Consider the following 17,012-nt stretch of genomic DNA (forward strand, 5'->3'; position numbering starts at 1 on the left):
GAGGCAGAGTTGTTGGAGAACCCCTACTCCCCTCACTAAGCTCCAGTTCTCAGAGTTGCCTGAGGAGGGTGACTGACTCTTAAACCACCCTGCAAATTGCAGCTCTGCAGGGCAAGCTAAAGACATTTTGGCGCCTGAGGTGAACTACAAATTTGGTGTCTCCCCTCGCTGCCAGGGAAGAAAGGGTGAGTGGCGATCTCCATCAGGAACAAGAACGGAATCAAATCGACCTTTCCTTATGGTTGAAATGGGAATCAAAGGCTATTCGGGGGGGGGGGGGACCACTATGAATCACACTAGGTGGGTGCAGATCCCAGGAGGTCCCCCAGCCATTTCCGCCCTAGGGAGGAGTCTAGCAGCACCTCCTATTCCAAGAGGCCACAGTAGAGGCAGCACTGTGGGACGGTGTGACATGTGCCTCCTAGGTGGGTCATAAGGAAAGGGTTAAAATGAGTGTGATGTGATTGGCAAGTAGAAACTGATAGGAGGAGTTAGAGTGAGAGTGGGAGTTGTGTGAAAGTCAGTGGAGTGTTGGGAGTTGAAGGAGGAGGAGGGAGGTTATAAGTCTGGGTTGGTCGAGTTGTGTGGTGAGAGAATGAGAGGAATTGTTAGGTGGAGTCAGATAGATAGTTGGGACAATCAGTTTGAAGTTGTTAGGAACGCATAGGACAGTTATGGAACTAAGATTAAGAAACTGACAAGAAAAATTAAGTGAAACCGTAAGCTTGTTCATGCCTAAAAATAAACTTGATTATTTGTTAACGTTAACAACTGACTGGATTCCGTGTGTCCCCGTGAGGAGAAACGGGTTGGTGGCAGAGAAGAAAGCAATTACAGTAGTGGCACAGGGTCAATAGACCGTCAAACGTCCAGGGGCCCTGTGTGACCGCCACAGACGGCTGCCAAGGAGGCAGAAGATTTGTTCTCCAAGGAATGTGCCTCAGCCATCGCTGTCACCGAGGTAGCAGTGCATGATGGAGGCTGGATCAGCTGCGCCTGTGGATCCTGCTGTCTGAAGCAATCAGCTCACCTTGCCTCATGGGTGGGCCGGCCGTGCAATTCTGTGAGGGAAATGGCAGATGGGACATAATTCCTGCATTCCTTTTAAAAAAATAATATTTTATTAAATTTTCAACAAAAATAAAACTAAAACAAACAACAACAACCACAAACAAACAAAAATATACATCTAACCGGTCAATCAAGATCTACTGGTCGACCGTGGGGCGTCCCTTGTCGATTGTGTGATCCCACCCCACCCCCAAAAGCTCAACAACTTTTTAATAGTGGGAGTAGACCGCAGTCTCTTAGGAGTTGGACATGCCTGCCGTAAGGCAAGGATGGGATCCAGAAGCCCTCCAGATGTTGATGGACTGCAACTCCTGGCCGGTGGACCATGATGGGAGATGGGAGCCCAGCGGCAGATGAAGGACCACAGGTTCCTCATCCCTGCTTTAAGGCTTCAACTGCCAAAAGGTGAGCCTAGCTACCTATTCTTTCTAGGGCTGATTTTCCAGTACCCAGTGGGGCAAATGGGCTACATGAAACACTAACCATGAAACACTAACCATGTGGACAACAGCCCTGCGCTGTGTGTTTAGAAGCTTATCTTTCTCTCTAGCTAGCTGTACGTAGAGATCTGGAAGGCGGGGAATTCTCTATTAGGAATATGAGTTGCCTGAAAAGAAGACTACCCTGTGACACAGATTTGTAGGATTTCCAGTTCTGTGTAGAATCTCTGGTGTTTATTAAGATTCGTGTTGAGGTTCAATCTCTTCCGACAATTCAAGTATTGATAATGTTCCCATCTCGTGTAAAGTTCATTGTATGTCTATTACGGTGCAAACTCCCATTGTCCTCCTGTGTGAATGCTTTTGATGGCGGATAAGATACTGGCTCTGACTGAACCTCTTCCCACAATCCACACACTCGTGCAGCTTCTCTGTCGTGTGTCTCCTCTGGTGCCTGGTCAGGTACTGGCACACGCTGAAACTTTTCCCACAGTCTAAGCATTCATACGGCTTCTCTCCTGAGTGGATTCTCTGATGGCTGAGAAGGTTAGATTTATTGGAAAACGTCTTGGTACAATCCGAGCACGTGTACGGCTTTTGCCCGGTGTGGATTCTCAGGTGGCTGAGAAGGTTGGATCGGTCCGAAAAGGTTTTGGAACAATCTGAGCATTTATAGGGTTTCTGCCCCGTATGGATTCTCTTGTGGGTATTTAGGTGCGAGCTCCGACGGAAGCATTTCTCACAATCAGGGCACTCATAGGGTTTCTCTCCGGTGTGGGTTCTCTTGTGGCTGATAAGGTTTGAACTCAGCCGGAAGCTTTTCCCACAGTCTGAACATTCGTAGGGTTTCTCCCCGGAATGGGTTCGCCTGTGGCTAATCAGGCCTGAGCTGCATCGGAAACTTTTGCCGCACTCTGAACATTTGTATGATTTCTCCCCTGTGTGGGTTCTCTGGTGCCTATGGAGGTTAGAGCTCCGGCGAAAACTTTTCCCACAGTTGGAACATTTGTATGGTTTTTCTCCCGTGTGGGTTCTCTGGTGCCTGTAGAAGTCTGAACTCCAACGGAAGCTCTTTCCACAGTCTGAGCATTCATAGGGTTTCTCCCCGGTGTGGGTTCTCTGGTGCTTATTAAGGTAAGCTTCGTCTCTGAACACCTTCCCACACACGTCGCACTTGTTCCTCCTTTTCCTGCTGTGGATTCTCTGATGCACTGTGATTTCGTGGAAGTGGCCGCCTTCATAAGCAATGGATTTGTTTGGCCATTCCTCCACTTTGTTCCCTTGCTCCCACTCTGGCCCATCCACGTCCCCATCGTCTTCGTCCACTGCCTGATGATCAGCAACTTCCATCAACACTCCATGTGGCTCCCTCTCATCCTTACCAGGCCATTTGTCAGCTCCTGAAATCAAGAGACAAGGCGGATTAGTTTACGGCCAGGTTGCTCACCGGAGCAAGACGCTTTGAGCATATTATACTGATCCTGGTCCGACTACGCTGGCTACCAATTAGTTTCCTGGCCCAATTCAAAGTGCTGGTTTTGACCTAGAAAGCCTTAAATAGAACAGAACTGCAATACCTCAAGGACCGCCTCTTTCCATATAAACCTACCCAGACCCTGGGATCTGAGGCCCTCCTTCGTGTGCCTCCTTCTTGAGTGGTTCGGAGGGTGGCAACACGAGAACAGGGCCTTCTCTGCAGTGGTTCTGTGTCTGTGGAATGCTCTCCCCCAGGGGAGAGTTCATTATACAGCTTTAGGCAGCAGGCAAAAACGTTCCTTTATAACCAGGCCTTTGGTTGACCTAATCAACATCCTATACCCTTTTAAAAAGTGGCTCTTTTGGGGGCGGGGTGTATGTATTATTGGGTTATTGCTTTTATTTTTATTTTATATATGGTGATCCTTTTCGTGAACTGCCCTGAGACCTCCGGGTATAGGGCGGTGTATAAATTCAATAAATAATATTATTGATTGATTGATTGATTGCATTCATATTCCATCTTTTCCTCCAAGGAGCTCAAGGTGGCATACAGTGGTACCTTGGATTACAGATGCTTCAGGTTACAGACTCCGCTAACCCAGAAATAGTACCTCGGGTTAAGAACTTTGCTTCAGGATGAGAACAGAAATTGCACAGCAGCGGCAGCGGGAGGCCCCATTAGCTAAAGTGGTACCTTAGGTTAAGAACAGTTTCAGGTTAAGAACGAACCTCCAGAACGAATTAAGTTCTTAACCCAGAGGTACCACTGTATATGGTTTTCTTTCTCCATATTTTATCTTTACAACAATTCTGTGAGGTAGGTTAGTGCCTTAGTAGTGGATTTATAATGGACTGTCCAAACATTGTCCTGATTTATTAGTTGTTAAGAGCTTAAGCGGGTGGCGCTGTGGGTTAAACCACAGAGCCTAGGACTTGCCGATTAGAAGGTCGGCGGTTCGAATCCGACGACGGGGTGAGATCCCGTTGCTTGGTCCCTGCTCCTGCCAACCTAGCAGTTCGAAAGCACGTTCAAGTGCAAGTAGATAAATAGGTACCGCTCTGGCGGGAAGGTAAAGGGCGTTTCCGTGTGCTGCTCTGGTTTGCCAGAAGTGCCTTAGTCATGCTGGCCACATGACCCAGAAGCTGTGCGCCAGCTCCCTCGGCCACTAAAGCGAGATGAGCGCCGCAACCCCAGAGTCGGCCACGACTGGACCTAATGGTCAGGGGTCCCTTTACTTTTAAGAGCTTAAAAGTAGTCCTGATGGATCAGGCCAATGACCCCTCTAGTCCAGCATCCTGTTCTGACAGTGGCCACCCAGATGCCCCCACGGGAAACCCACAAGCAGGAGACAGAGCACCACTGAACACCCCACAGCCGCAACTAAAATCCATGGGCTGCTTTCACTTACCAAGCGAGCAGACATCCTCCTTGACTTCTTGCTTGACCTCTCTGCACACCGGCCTCTGTGTGATTTCCAGCACAGCGTCATCTTCCACTGGGATATTTGCAGACACTTCCTGGATCAGCCTCTCTGTCCCCTGGAAACAATAGTGGACGTTTTAGTTGAGGTAGCACAACAACAACAACAACAACAACAACAACAACAACAACAACAACAATTTTTTACTTATATTATTATTTATTACATATATTACCGTATTTTTCGCCCTATAGGACGCACTTTTCCCCCTCCAAAAATGAAGGGGAAATGTGTGTGCGTCCTATGGGGCGAATGCAGGCCTTCGCTGAAGCTATCCGCAAGCCTTGGGAGCCTGACACAACTTCCCGCCGGGCTCCCAAGTCTTGCGGACAGCAGCCTGCAGCCCAAAACCCGGGGAGCGCAGCGGAGCACGCCCCAGGCTTCAGGCAGATATCTGCAAGCCTTGGGAGCCCAGCGGGAGTTCCCGCCGGGCTCCCATGGCTTGCGGATAGCAGCCTGTTCTGGCGGCTGGAGTCGGGGGAAGCTCGGGGGAAGCATGGGGGGGAAATATATACTTTTTCCTTTATTCCCCCCCCCCCAAACTAGGTGCGCCCTATGGGCGGTGCGCCCTATAGGGCAAAAAATACAGTATATTACCATCGTTCTGCCCGGATGCTGAGGTCCAGCGCCGAAGGCCTTTTGGTGGTTCCCTCATTGCAAGAAGCAAAGCTACAGGGAACCAGGCAGAGGGCCTTCTCGGAAGTGGCGCCCGCCCTGTGGAACACCCTCCCACCAGATGTCAAAGAGATAAACAACTACCTGACATTTAGAAGACATCTGAAGTCAGCCTGTTTAGGGAGTTTTTTAATGTGTGACATTTTAATTTATTTTAAATCTTTTAATCTTTGTTGGAAGTCGCCCAGAGTGGCTGGGGAAACCCAGCCACATGGGCGGGGGTACAAATTATTATTATTATTATTATTAATATTAATAATAATAATAATAATAATAATAATAATAATAATAATAATTTCCTGCCCATCTGACTGGGTTTTCCCAGCCACTCTGGGTGGCTCCCTACAGAATATTAAAAACACGATAAAACATAAAACATTAAAAACTTCCCTAAACAGGGCTGCCTTCCAATGTCTTCTAAAAGTCAGGTAGTTAAGAACTTTGCTTCAGGATGAGAACAGAAATCGTGCTCTGGCGGCACGGCGGCAGCAGGAGGCCCCATTAGCTAAAGTGGTGCTTCAGCTCAAGAACAGTTTCAGGTTAAGAACGGACCTCCGGAACGAATTATGTACGTAACCAGAGGTACCACTGTAGTTTAGTACAACATTTGATTCAGAATTTTTTTACTCTTGTTTTCCTCCTCTAAAAACTAGGTGCGTCTTGTGGTCAGGTGCATCTTATAGAGCAAAAATGCGGTACGTGTCTTTTGCGGTTGATGTTTGTATAGAAAATTGATTAAATAAATTAAAACAAACAAAAGAAGGGCCGTAGCTCAGCACTAGAACGCCTGCTTTTCATGCAGAAGGGGGACACTAACGGGGACATCCCATCGCCGGAAGGGGCTCACCTGCTTTCTCCGCTGCTCTCCTTCTTCCCGTCTCGGCAGTAAGCTCTCTGCCAGAGTCACAGCCTGGATACAGCTCTCTGGGCCTTGTTCCATCACCCGGCTCCGGATTTCCTGGGGAAGGACAGCCAGGAACTGCTCCAGGATGACCAGCTCCAGGATCTGCTCCTTGGTGTGCCTCTCGGGCTTCAGCCACTGGTAGCAAAGCTCCCGCAGCCGACTGTATGTCTCCCGTGGGCCTGCGGCTTCCTGGTAGGAGAAATGCCTGAAGCTTTGAAGCCGTCCTTCCAAGCTGCCAGGGAGCAGAGGAGCTGTTGTGCGGCCTGCTGGCGCAGGATGTGGAAGGAGAAGCGGGCTCCCCCATCCAGGCTGAGGGCATTGCACGGCCTTGAGGAACTCTTGCCACTGGGCTTCCCAGCGCTGAGACGACAGGCCCTCTTCCGGCTCCTCTTTCATGCGTTGAGGAGGTGCCACCTCTCTGGGACTCTGCGTGAGGAGGGTCCCCGCTTGAAGGATGCCAGGGGGTCCTCCTGCTCTCCCCGATCCCGTCTCCAGCTCCGGGCTTGCCGATTCCTGCTCCTCCATTTTCACCTCGGGATCCGGCCCCTTTGCTCCAGCGCAGCCTCGGACCGCAGGGCAAGGAGAGAGCAAATAATTCTGCCTCCTGCAGGATTTCAGTGCATGCCAACTGTTTTCTGCAAATGCCGCAGAAATATATTCTGCCACGCGTTTTCAGTGTGTAGGCGATGTCGCCAAAGGACTACTCCAAACAGCCTGAAGGGCTCTTTGTACTCCACATCTTCTTCCGGAAATTTGAAGGATTTCCTCCTATTCCTGTCGGAAAGGGAAAGAAACTAAGCTTTCAACTTTCTTTTTATTTATACATTTTTATTAATTTTTAACATATTAATTAACATTCATACAACAGCACTTCTCATCTTATACAATTTTTTTGGGACTTCCGTCAACACCTCTGATGATTTCTGTACTTATCACTTATGCATTTCTTAATTTCATATTACCGTTAGATATCTTTAACTAATAATTCTTCTCATGATCTTTTTTTTTTGCAATATTTCTAATAATTCACCTTACAAAACTTCTTGCAAACCTACTAGCGTAATCTGTTCATCCCACAATTACTTTTCAAATAGTCCATAAATTTACTCCAGTCCTCTGAGAATCTCTGGTCCCACAGGTTTCAAATCCTTCCTGTTAGTTTATCTAATTCTGCATAGTCCATCAGTTTCATCCTCCATTCTTCTTTTATCAGTAATCATTCTTGCTTCCAGTTTTGTGCCAGTAGTATTCTTGCTGCAGTCATTGTATATAAAAATAACTTACAATCCTTTCTATTTATATCATCTCCTACAATGCCAAGTAAAAATGCTTCTGGTTTCTTAATAAATGTATATTTCAACATTTTTTTCATCTCATTATAAATAATTTCCCAGAAGTTTTTCACTTTTTTACATTTCCACCAGATGTGATAAAACGTTCCTGCTTTTTCTTTACATTTCCAACATTTATTACCTAAGCTTTCAACTTTCATTCTAGTGCTTCTGATCTTGTGAACAGAATTTTATTGAATCAGGGCACAATCCTGTGCTCAGATCTGCTGGGCTGAGCGGCTGAGGCTCCAGCGGATTTCTGGCTCAGCCAGACATAAGTCTCCCATCCCATCTTAGTCGGGGCTCATGCCAGCGTAGACCCAGAAGAAACAGGGCAATCTGATGGACTTACTCTGGGGAACTTACTCTGATCATAAACTTGTTCAGCTCGGTCACGTGACCTGGCAACCCAGCATCGGTTTCACTGGCAAAAAAGGTGATAAAACTTAAGCCGCACAGTGGAAGTCCATGGGGGGGGGGGCAATCCTCAGAAATCGGTACCAGGATTACCTGTCAGTTCCCTTTCCACAGCTCTGAAACAGCACCAAGGAAGCAGGTGGCTTCTAATCACATACAGTGGTGCCTCACAAGACGAAAAGAATCCGTTCCGCAAGTCTCTTCGTCTAGCGGTTTTTTCGTCTTGCGAAGCACCCCTATTAGCGGCTTAGCGCTATTAGTGGCAAAGCGGCTATTAGCTGCTTAGAAAAGGGGGGGGAGCGAAAAAAAATCGCAAGACTCGCAAGATGTTTTCGTCTTGCGAAGCAAGCCCATAGGGAAATTCGTCTTGCGAAGCGCCTCGAAAACGGAAAACCCTTTCGTCTAGCGGGTTTTTCGTCTTGCGAGGCATTCGTCTTGCGGGGCACCACTGTACAGCAGAACCTCGGGTTAAGTACTTGATTCGTTCCGGAGGTCCATTCTTAACCTGAAACTGTTCTTAACCTGAAGCACCACTTTAGCTAATGGGGCCTCCCGCTGCCACCATGCCACAGCCGTGCAATTTCTGTTCTCATCCTGAAGCAAAGTTCTTAACCCGAGGTACTATTTCTGGGTTAGCGGAGTCTGTAACCTGAAGTGTATGTAACCCGAGGTGCATACTGGTAAATTCAGGTTGCAAAATTACAGCTGAACCCACTTCCCGCTTTGATGCAACATCATCTAACCTTCAAATGAATGCTCTTTGAATTGGAAATGAATTGGGATGAATGCTCAGAAATAGTGCTTTAGGTTAAGAACTTTGCTTCAGGATGAGAACAGAAATCAGGCTCCGGCGGTGCGGCAGCAGCAGGAGGCCCCATTAGCTAAAGTGGTGCTTCAGGTTAAGAACAGTTTCAGGTTAAGAACAGACCTCTGGAACATTTAAAGCACACACACACACAACCACAAATAATCCTGGGAACTGTAGTTTAACACCCCTCCATAGAATTACATTTCTCAGTACCCTTAACAAACTACTATTCCAAGGTTTCAGGGATGGGGGTGGAGAAAATGTGCTTTAGATGTATAGTTTGAATGCAGCTAGGGATCTTGAAGTCTGTGGTTGTACCCTTGCCATAAACTGCTTTTGAATTTCTCCTCATCACCCTTGATCTAGTAAGGAATGGGGTCTCCCACCCCCTTAGTGCAACAAAAGCCCCCCTCCCCGTGTGTGTATCTATATTTTTTCCCTTATGTCTCCTTACTAGGACCCATTGCAGTCATTCCAGCTGCGCTTTCTCTCGCCTTGCTAAGTTTTTAACACCAAAACGCCTTTTCAGAAATCCGCCAGAGGGGAACCGCCTGAGTTGAGGGTGGGGTCCTAATTTCTTTTCTTTCTCCTCCTCCCCACCTGCAAGAATGAACAGGGCACTCCCACCCCCACCCAAGCCTTTAAAAATAATAATATTTTTTTTTTTAATTACCTGCACTTGAGACCTGCTGCAAAGACTTCTTAAGACAGCATCACATTAACTCAAGGGCTGAAGGTACAAAAATTCAAAAGGTAGATGATCCCGGGCATAGAGTAGGGGGTGGGGAGGAGGAGGGGGGGTGAAGGAAGGAGAACCGGAAGGGACTTTGCACTATTTAAAGTCCCCCTTTCAGTCCTCTCTGGCAACCAGAGCTTCTTATTGGTTTTAACTCCTTCCAGGGAAGGTGGCTAGCCACAGATTCTTAAAAAAAGAGAGGAATTCCCTGAATTTTTCCTTGTTTTCATATGCTTTCACACCATTTGTGTTGTGTTATTAATGCTGTGGTTTATTGATTTTATATTGTGCACCGTTTAAGAGATAAAAAAAAACCAGAATAAGAAATTAAGTGGTTTATAAATGCTTTCACATAGGTTTAAAGCTGGCTGGCACTTGAGCCCTGCAGTTCTCCTCATTGCTTTCGCAGGGGGTGTCATGAGAAAACCTGACCAGCTTCACCAAAGGAAATTAAGGTTAGCCAGAGCTCCTTTGTCTGCTGCACCTACATAGCTTTAGCCTGGGATCCTTTAAGCTGTCATTTCTGAAGATTAAACCAGATTAAATCTTGTGCAACAAATGCTGGGTGCTGCCTTGAACCCCATAAGGCCATTGCTCTCCCTAGCTCAGTACAGTGGTACCTCGGGTTACATACGCTTCAGGTTACATACGCTTCAAGTTACAGACTCCGCTAACCCAGAAATTCTTAACCTTAGGTTAAGAACTTTGCTTCAGGATGAGAACAGAAATCGTGCTCCAGCGGCCCAGCGGCAGCGGGAGGCCCCATTATCTAAAGTGGTGCTTCAGGTTAAGAACAGTTTCAGGTTAAGTACAGACCTCCAGAACGAATTAAGTTCTTAACCCCAAGGTACCACTGTATTATCGCCTCCCTCTGGCTTCTCCAGGGTGGCACCCGTGGGTTGTCGTGGCACCCACACTGTGCCACCGATGGGCTTGCCAGGCTCTCCCCCATGTGATGCCACAATCCGTGAATGAAGCTGTTAAATAATCCCTGAATAATGATTAAGATTTTTTTTTAAAAAAAAAAACATTTATTCATCCAACTCAGTCATTATAAATACATCCTGCAGTTGTGCAACTTGTTCAAGAGGACTGATTGTATAAGGAAAAGGATAAAACAGGCCTCTGTTATGGGGTGACTCATACAAATTTTTCATCCCTGCGTCTTTATGTTATTTAAATTCTGAATTAATACAGTACTGTACATATAGGTTCAGATCCATTATAGATGTCATTACAAAGGAGCGGGCCATTCAATGGCTGGAGACCGGAGACAGAGAGGATTATGGGTAAGTGAAGGCAGCCATCTTGCGCAAGGACGCCTTGAGGAGGGAAATGCAGCGCCAGCGCCTTAGGCGCTTCTGCTACCAGGAGGCCGAGGGGCCCAGAGGGGCCTACAGCCAACTCCAGGAGCTTTGCTCCCACTGGCTGAAAGTGGAGCGGCACACCAAGGAGCAGATCCTGGAGCTGCTGGTCCTGGAGCAGTTCCTGACCGTCCTTCCGCCAGAGATCCAGAGCAGGGTGAGGGAGTGCAGCCTGGAGATCTGCTCCCAGGCGGTGGCCCTGGCCGAGTGTAGCAGTTCCTTCGGGTGCAGCAGGAGACCCAGAGGCAAGTGAAAGAGGTGAGGCTGTCGGTCGGTATGTGTGAAACTCCCATCTGCATTATATATTTAAAGCATCCTTATCCCACTTCAAACAGTCATGGCTTTCCCCCAAGGAATCCTGGGAGCTGTAGTTTGTTAAAGGTGCTGAGAGTAGTTAAGAAACAGCCTTTATCCCCCTTGCAGAGCTACAATTCCCAGAGTTCCCTGGAAAGAGGCTTTGATTATTAATCTGCTCTGAGAGTTGTAGCTTTAGGAGGGGAAAAGTTTAAAGTGGCATAAAGGTAAAGGTAAAGGGACCTCTGATGATTAGGTCCAGTCGTGGCCGACTCTGGGATTGCGGAGCTCATCTCGCTTTACTGGCCAAGGGAGCCGGCGTACAGCTTCTGGGTCATGTGGCCAGCATGACTAAGCCGCTTCTGGTGAACCAGAGCAGCACACGGAAACACCGTTTACTTTCCCGCCAGAGCGGTACCTATTTATCTACTTGCACTTTGAGGTGCTTTCGAACTGCTAGGTTGGCAGGAGCAGGGACCGAGCAATGGGAGCTCACCCTGTCGCGGGGATTTGAACCGCTGACCTTCTGATCAGCAAATCCTAGGCTCTGTGGTTTAAACCACAGCGCCACTCGCATACCTTTAAAGTGGCATAAGAGGGCTTTAAAAGGAAAGTGTGGATTTGATCCAAAATCGTTTTTATTTGGTTTTGCAAATATAAATTTATAACAAATGCACATCCGTATATAGAGATTTCACTGAATCTCAAGACTTCCCACCATCCCTTCCATGGGTCTTATTGTGAACATTTTCAATTGCATATTATTCCATAATCTAATTTTTGTATCTGGCCATATTGTCCAAAGTGTTAGTTACATTACAAGCGATATTAAAATCCTGCTAATGTTTTCATCTGCTTACAGTGGTCTCCTAAATAAATTATATTTCCCACCCATTATTTCTTGAAGTTTTTGTCTTCTTGGTTCCTGAGCTTTCCGGTCAGTTTCGCCATTTCAGCATAGTCCAAAGTGCAGATTTGATTCAATACAGATGCTGACTGGGATAAGATGGGTCTCTGTGGTACCTGCAGGGTTGACTTGGGGTATGTCTGCTTCCACAGACTCAGGAGTCTACTTCTCAGTAGACTGGTGTAGGATCATAATGTTGCCGGTAGAGCTCAACCCTCCTAAGGCCTGTCCCTGCCATCTCAAAAGCGACTCCATGTTGCTATTTCAGGTGTCAGCACCATTTCAGGACCAGGCAGCAGTGAACTTCTCCACGGCGGATTGACAGGCTGCATCAGACACTGACCAGAGGCTGCTGGCCACGGAGATCAAGCAGGAAAGAGATGAAGAAGAAGCCGGTTTGCTGGGTAAGTCTTGTGTCTGGATTCTACAAACTCTCTTTTAAAAGGTAAAGGGACCCCTGACCATTAGGTCGTGGTTGACTCTGGGGTTGCGGCGCTCATCTTGCTTTACTGGCCGAGGGAGCCGGCGTACAGCTTCCAGGTCATAGAATCATAGAATCATAGAGTTGGAAGAGACCACAAGGGCCATCGAGTCCAACCCCCTGCCAAGCAGGCAACGCCATCAGAGTACTCCTGATATATGGTCGTCAAGCCTCTGCTTAAAGACCTCCAAAGAAGGAGACTCCACCACACTCCTTGGCAGCAAATTCCACTGTCGAACAGCTCTCACTGTCAGGAAGTTCTTCCTAATGTTTAGGTGGTATCTTTTTTCTTGTAGTTTGGAACCATTGCTCCGTGTCCGCTTCTCTGGAGCAGCAGAAAACAACATTTCTCCCTCCTCTATGTGACATCCTTTTATATATTTGAACATGGCTATCATATCACCCCTTAACCTCCTCTTCTCCAGGCTAAACATGCCCAGCTCCCTTAGCCATTCCTCATAAGGCATCGTTTCCAGGCCTTTGACCATTTTGGTTGCCCTCCTCTGGACCCGTTCCAGTTTGTCAGTGTCCTTCTTGAACTGTGGTGCCCAGAACTGGACACAGTACTCCAGGTGAGGTCTGACCAGAGCAGAATACAGTGGCACTATTACTTCCCTTGATCTAGATGCTATACTCCTATTGATGCAGCCCAGAATTGCATTGGCTTTTTTAGCTGCCGCGTCACACTGTTGGCTCATGTCAAGTTTGTGGTCAACCAAGACTCCTAGATCCTTTTCACATCTACTGCTCTCAAGCCAGGTGTCACCCATCTTGTATTTGTGCCTCTCATTTTTTTTGCCCAAGTGCAATACTTTACATTTCTCCCTGTTAAAATTCATCTTGTTTGTTTTGGCCCAGTTCTCTAATCTGTCAAGGTCGTTTTGAAGTGTGATCCTGCCCTCTGGGGTGTTAGCCACCCCTCCCAGTTTGGTGTCATCTGCAAATTTGATCACGATGCCCTTGAGTCCATCATCCAAGTCATTGATAAAGATGTTGAATAAGACCGGGCCCAAGACAGAACCCTGTGGCACCCCACTAGTCACTCTTCTCCAGGATGAAGAGGAACCATTGATGAGCACCCTTTGGGTTCGGTCAGTCAGCCAGTTACAAATCCACTGAGTGGTAGCATAGTCAAGTCCGCATTTTACCAGCTTCTTTACAAGAATATCATGGGGCACCTTGTCAAATGCCTTGCTGAAATCAAGGTAGGCTACATCCACTGCGTTCCCTTCATCTACCAGGCTTGTAATTCTGTCAAAAAATGAGATCAGGTTAGTCTGACATGACTTATTTTTCAGAAATCCATGCTGACTATTGGTGATCACAGCACTCCTTTCTAGGTGCTCACAGACTGTTTGCTTAATGATCTGCTCCAGAATCTTCCCTGGTATTGATGTCAGACTGACTGGGCAGTAATTATTTGGGTCCTCTCTTTTCCCCTTTTTGAAAATAGGGACAACATTTGCCCTCCTCCAGTCTGCTGGGACTTCGCCTGTTCTCCAGGAATTCTCAAAGATGACTGCCAGTGGTTCTGAGATCACATCTGCCAGTTCTTTTAATACTCTTGGATGCAGTTCATCTGGCCCTGGAGACTTGAATACATCTAAACTAGCCAAGTATTCTTGTACTATCTCCTTAGTTATTCTGGGCTGTGTTTCCTCTGCTGAATCATTTGCTCCAAATTCTTCAGGTCGGGCATTGCTTTCTTTATCGGAGAAGACTGAGGCAAAGAAGGCATTGAGGAGTTCAGCCCTTTCTGTATCCCCTGTTTGCATTTCACCATCTTCTCCTCTGAGCGACCATGTGGTCATGTGGCCGGCATGATTTAGCCGCTTCTGGCGAACCAGAGCAGCGCACGGAAATGCTGTTTACCTTCCCGCCGGAGCGGTACCTATTTATCTACTTGCACTTTGACGTGCTTTCAAACTGCAAGGTTGGCAGGAGCAGGGACCGAGCAATGGGAGGCCACCCCGTTGCAGGGATTCGAACCACCGACCATCTGATCGGCAAGTCCTAGGCTCTGTGGTTTAACCCACAGCGCCACCAACTCTCTGTACATCAAGTCTAATCCTCCTCAGCAGTAGGCCTGGGTGTATCGATACATCGCCCAGGACTGGCAGAAGGGGCAGACTGCAATGGTGGCTTCACTCAGCAATATATCACGGATTAAATCATCACCACTCTTGATACCCTCCAGCTGAGGAGTGGTGGCGGTTTCACCAGCGATATACCACTGAGTGAATCTGCCATCCCACTCTGCAAGGTGACGGCGAGCTGGGGATTCCGTTAAAGTGCTCCCGCCCCCCAGCTGAGGGAGCCCCAATGCTTCTCCAGCTTGTTTGGAAGCCGGAAAAGGATGGGAGCGGTTCAGCTGGGGAGTGCAAAGCTGTTTCATCCCCAGTGCGGAGCTGGGGTGAAACTGCCTCAGTGATTTCACCCCGGCGCCTCGCAGCACTGTGGTAGGAAGCAGGGTTTTGAACATTGCTATGTATCTGTTCAGGGAGTTCAGAGGCAGTGAAACTGGTGAAATTTGCCCTGCTTCCTATCTCTCCCACTGAAGGAATTTCTGCCTGCAGGTGAGAGCAAGAGGCCTGATGGCTCTGGTCTGTTACAGCAGAGCTGAGGGAGTGAGCTCTGCTTCTCAGCTTGCCCGCTGCCGGGAGGGCAGGTGAGTATTGGAGTCACAGATTGTCTGATTCAACAAGCAGACAAAAGGAGATGTCCAGAGCTCAGACAGTTCTGTGGTGTTCTCTGTCCCTTTGAGAGATTTCCTACAAGGTCTTTTAACGGGTGGAAGGGGAGTATTCATTTCCTCTCTTTTTAGTTTTGTGTTTTTCTAGACCGGAAAATTAGTTGTTTTTTGGGGGATGTTCTTGTCTCTCCAGCAGGTGAAGGTTAGACGAGTGTTGACAGCGAAGGGAATCAGTCCCTTCAAGATCCTCAGTGAGAGGACGAGAAGAAAGGGACAATGTTTCCTGGAGTTCCGAGTGTGAAATGCTCTGTAGGGTCAGCACAGACTGGAGCATCCACAGCAAAGCCACACAGGGGAGAGAGAGCATGGATCCGTTCTTGAGGCAGGTGGTGACAAGCACCTAAGGAAAACTGCTGCCCGCCAGAGAACCCACCCTGTTAAGAGACAAAGGACACACAGCACCAGCGTACCCTCCAACATTTCTCTGACAAAAAGAGGGACATCCCAGGGAAAAGCGGAACATTCTGGGATCAAATCCAAAACTGGGACGGCTTCAGTAAATCCAGGTCTGTCCCTGGAAAATATGGACACTGGGAGGATCCATAAGACTCCACTGTTGCTTCTTGCACGAGAGGGCCCCTTCAGATGGCAATAGAGCAATAATAATAATAATAATAATAATAATAATAATAATAATAATAATAATAATAATAATAAATTTTATTTATATCCCGCCCTCCCCAGCTGTCGCCGGGCTCAGGGCGGCTAACAACAATAAAACAGTGCAACATTCTAAAAATATTCCATTATACAAATTAATTAAAATCAAATTGATGGCAACCATAAGCTTAAGTTCTGTAAAGATTGCCAAAGGAGGGAGTCAGGCTGCGCCCTGACCAAAGGCCTGGTGGAACAGGCCCTGCGGAAAGATGTCAAATCCCGCAGGGCCCTAGTCTCTTGTGACAGAGCGTTCCACCAGATTGGAGCCACAGCCGAAAAAGCCCTGGCTCTAGTTGAGGCCAGCCTAACCTCCCTGAGGCCTGCAACCTTCAGGATGTTTTTATTTGAAGACCGTAAGTTCCTCTGTGGGGCATACCAGGAGAGGCGGTCCCGTAGGTACGAGGGTCCTAAGCCGTATAGGGCTTTAAAGGTTAAAACCAGCACCTTAAACCTGATCCTGTACTCCACCGGAAGCCAGTGCAGCTGGTACAGCACCGGGTGAATGTGATCTCGCAGCGAGGATCCCGTAAGGAGTCACACCGCGGCATTTTGCACCTGCTGGAGTTTCTGGGTCAGTCTCAAGGGCAGCCCCACGTAGAGCGAGTTACAATAATCCATTTTTGTTGCAGTGTCCGTCGCGTGGATCACAGTGGCTAGGTCAGGGCGAGAAAGGTAAGGAGCCAACTGCTTAGCTTGGCGGAGATGAAAAAATGCCGCCTTTGTTATAGCTGTAATCTGCGCCTCCGTGGAGAGGGAGCTATCGAATATTACACCCAAACTCTTAACGGACGGTGCTGGCACTAATTGCACCCCCGCAAGAGATGGGAGTTGCCCCTTCAATCCCATATCGTCTCGTCCCAGCCAGAGGACCTCTGTCTTCGAAGGATTTAACTTCAACCGGCTCCCACGTAACCATCCAGCCACAGCTTCCAAACATCTGATCGGTGTTAGAGCCATGCTAAAGCCCCAATGGTGGGAGAATCTCCGACCATCTGTGCAACTTAAGAGAACACCAGAAAACAAAACCTTTGTGATTTGAGCAGAGAGAAAATGGAGAAAAGAATGCAAACTGCTTGCTCCACTGGGCGAGAGAAGCAGCTCCCAGTTGCTTAGCATGTTAAGAAATTAAATTTGGAGTGTGACTTGGAGGATAAAGCTCCCCACGTATTCTTATTCTTGCAATGAATTAGCCCTTTACCGCCCGGTTACAAC

At 47.7% G+C, this 17,012-nt stretch overlaps 4 protein-coding genes across 4 annotated transcripts in view; 2 read left to right on the top strand and 2 right to left on the bottom strand.

Annotated features, from left to right (window-relative positions):
* The window catches only part of LOC310837786 (uncharacterized protein), a 27,163-nt gene extending 23,424 nt beyond the window's left edge, over positions 1-3,739 (top strand). Inside the window, exon 3 of the transcript XR_014560617.1 lies at positions 3,562-3,739. The gene's annotated coding sequence lies outside the window, so the exon portion shown is untranslated. The remainder of the gene's footprint in view (positions 1-3,561) is intronic.
* Positions 1-17,012, top strand: part of LOC310837528 (uncharacterized protein) — a 331,410-nt gene that overhangs the window by 186,758 nt on the left and 127,640 nt on the right. The window lies entirely within an intron of this gene.
* The window catches only part of LOC310837236 (uncharacterized protein), a 501,393-nt gene that overhangs the window by 33,740 nt on the left and 450,641 nt on the right, over positions 1-17,012 (bottom strand). The window lies entirely within an intron of this gene.
* LOC310837517 (uncharacterized protein) lies at positions 1,101-9,788 on the bottom strand. The gene is made up of 4 exons (XM_083724222.1): positions 9,280-9,788; positions 5,994-6,824; positions 4,400-4,529; positions 1,101-2,911 (listed from the first exon to the last, which is right to left on the bottom strand). The coding sequence occupies exons 2-4, from the start codon at positions 6,573-6,575 to the stop codon at positions 1,821-1,823; spliced, it is 1,803 nt and encodes a 600-aa protein (XP_083580348.1). The 5' UTR covers positions 6,576-6,824; positions 9,280-9,788; the 3' UTR covers positions 1,101-1,820.

Source organism: Podarcis gaigeae (assembly GCF_964106915.1).
Source record: "Podarcis gaigeae genome assembly, chromosome: 2".
Classification (NCBI taxonomy): Eukaryota; Metazoa; Chordata; class Lepidosauria; order Squamata; family Lacertidae; genus Podarcis; species Podarcis gaigeae.

Coding starts and splice junctions, on each gene's coding strand:
- LOC310837517 (XM_083724222.1), bottom strand. CDS start 6,575: ATGGAGGAGCAGGAATCGGCAAGCCCGGAGCTGGAGACGGGATCGGGG. Junction 4,530..5,993: donor GAGAGCAGCGGAGAAAGCAG/GTGAGCCCCTTC, acceptor TATTGTTTCCAG/GGGACAGAGAGGCTGATCCA. Junction 2,912..4,399: donor GGAGGATGTCTGCTCGCTTG/GTAAGTGAAAGC, acceptor TCTTGATTTCAG/GAGCTGACAAATGGCCTGGT.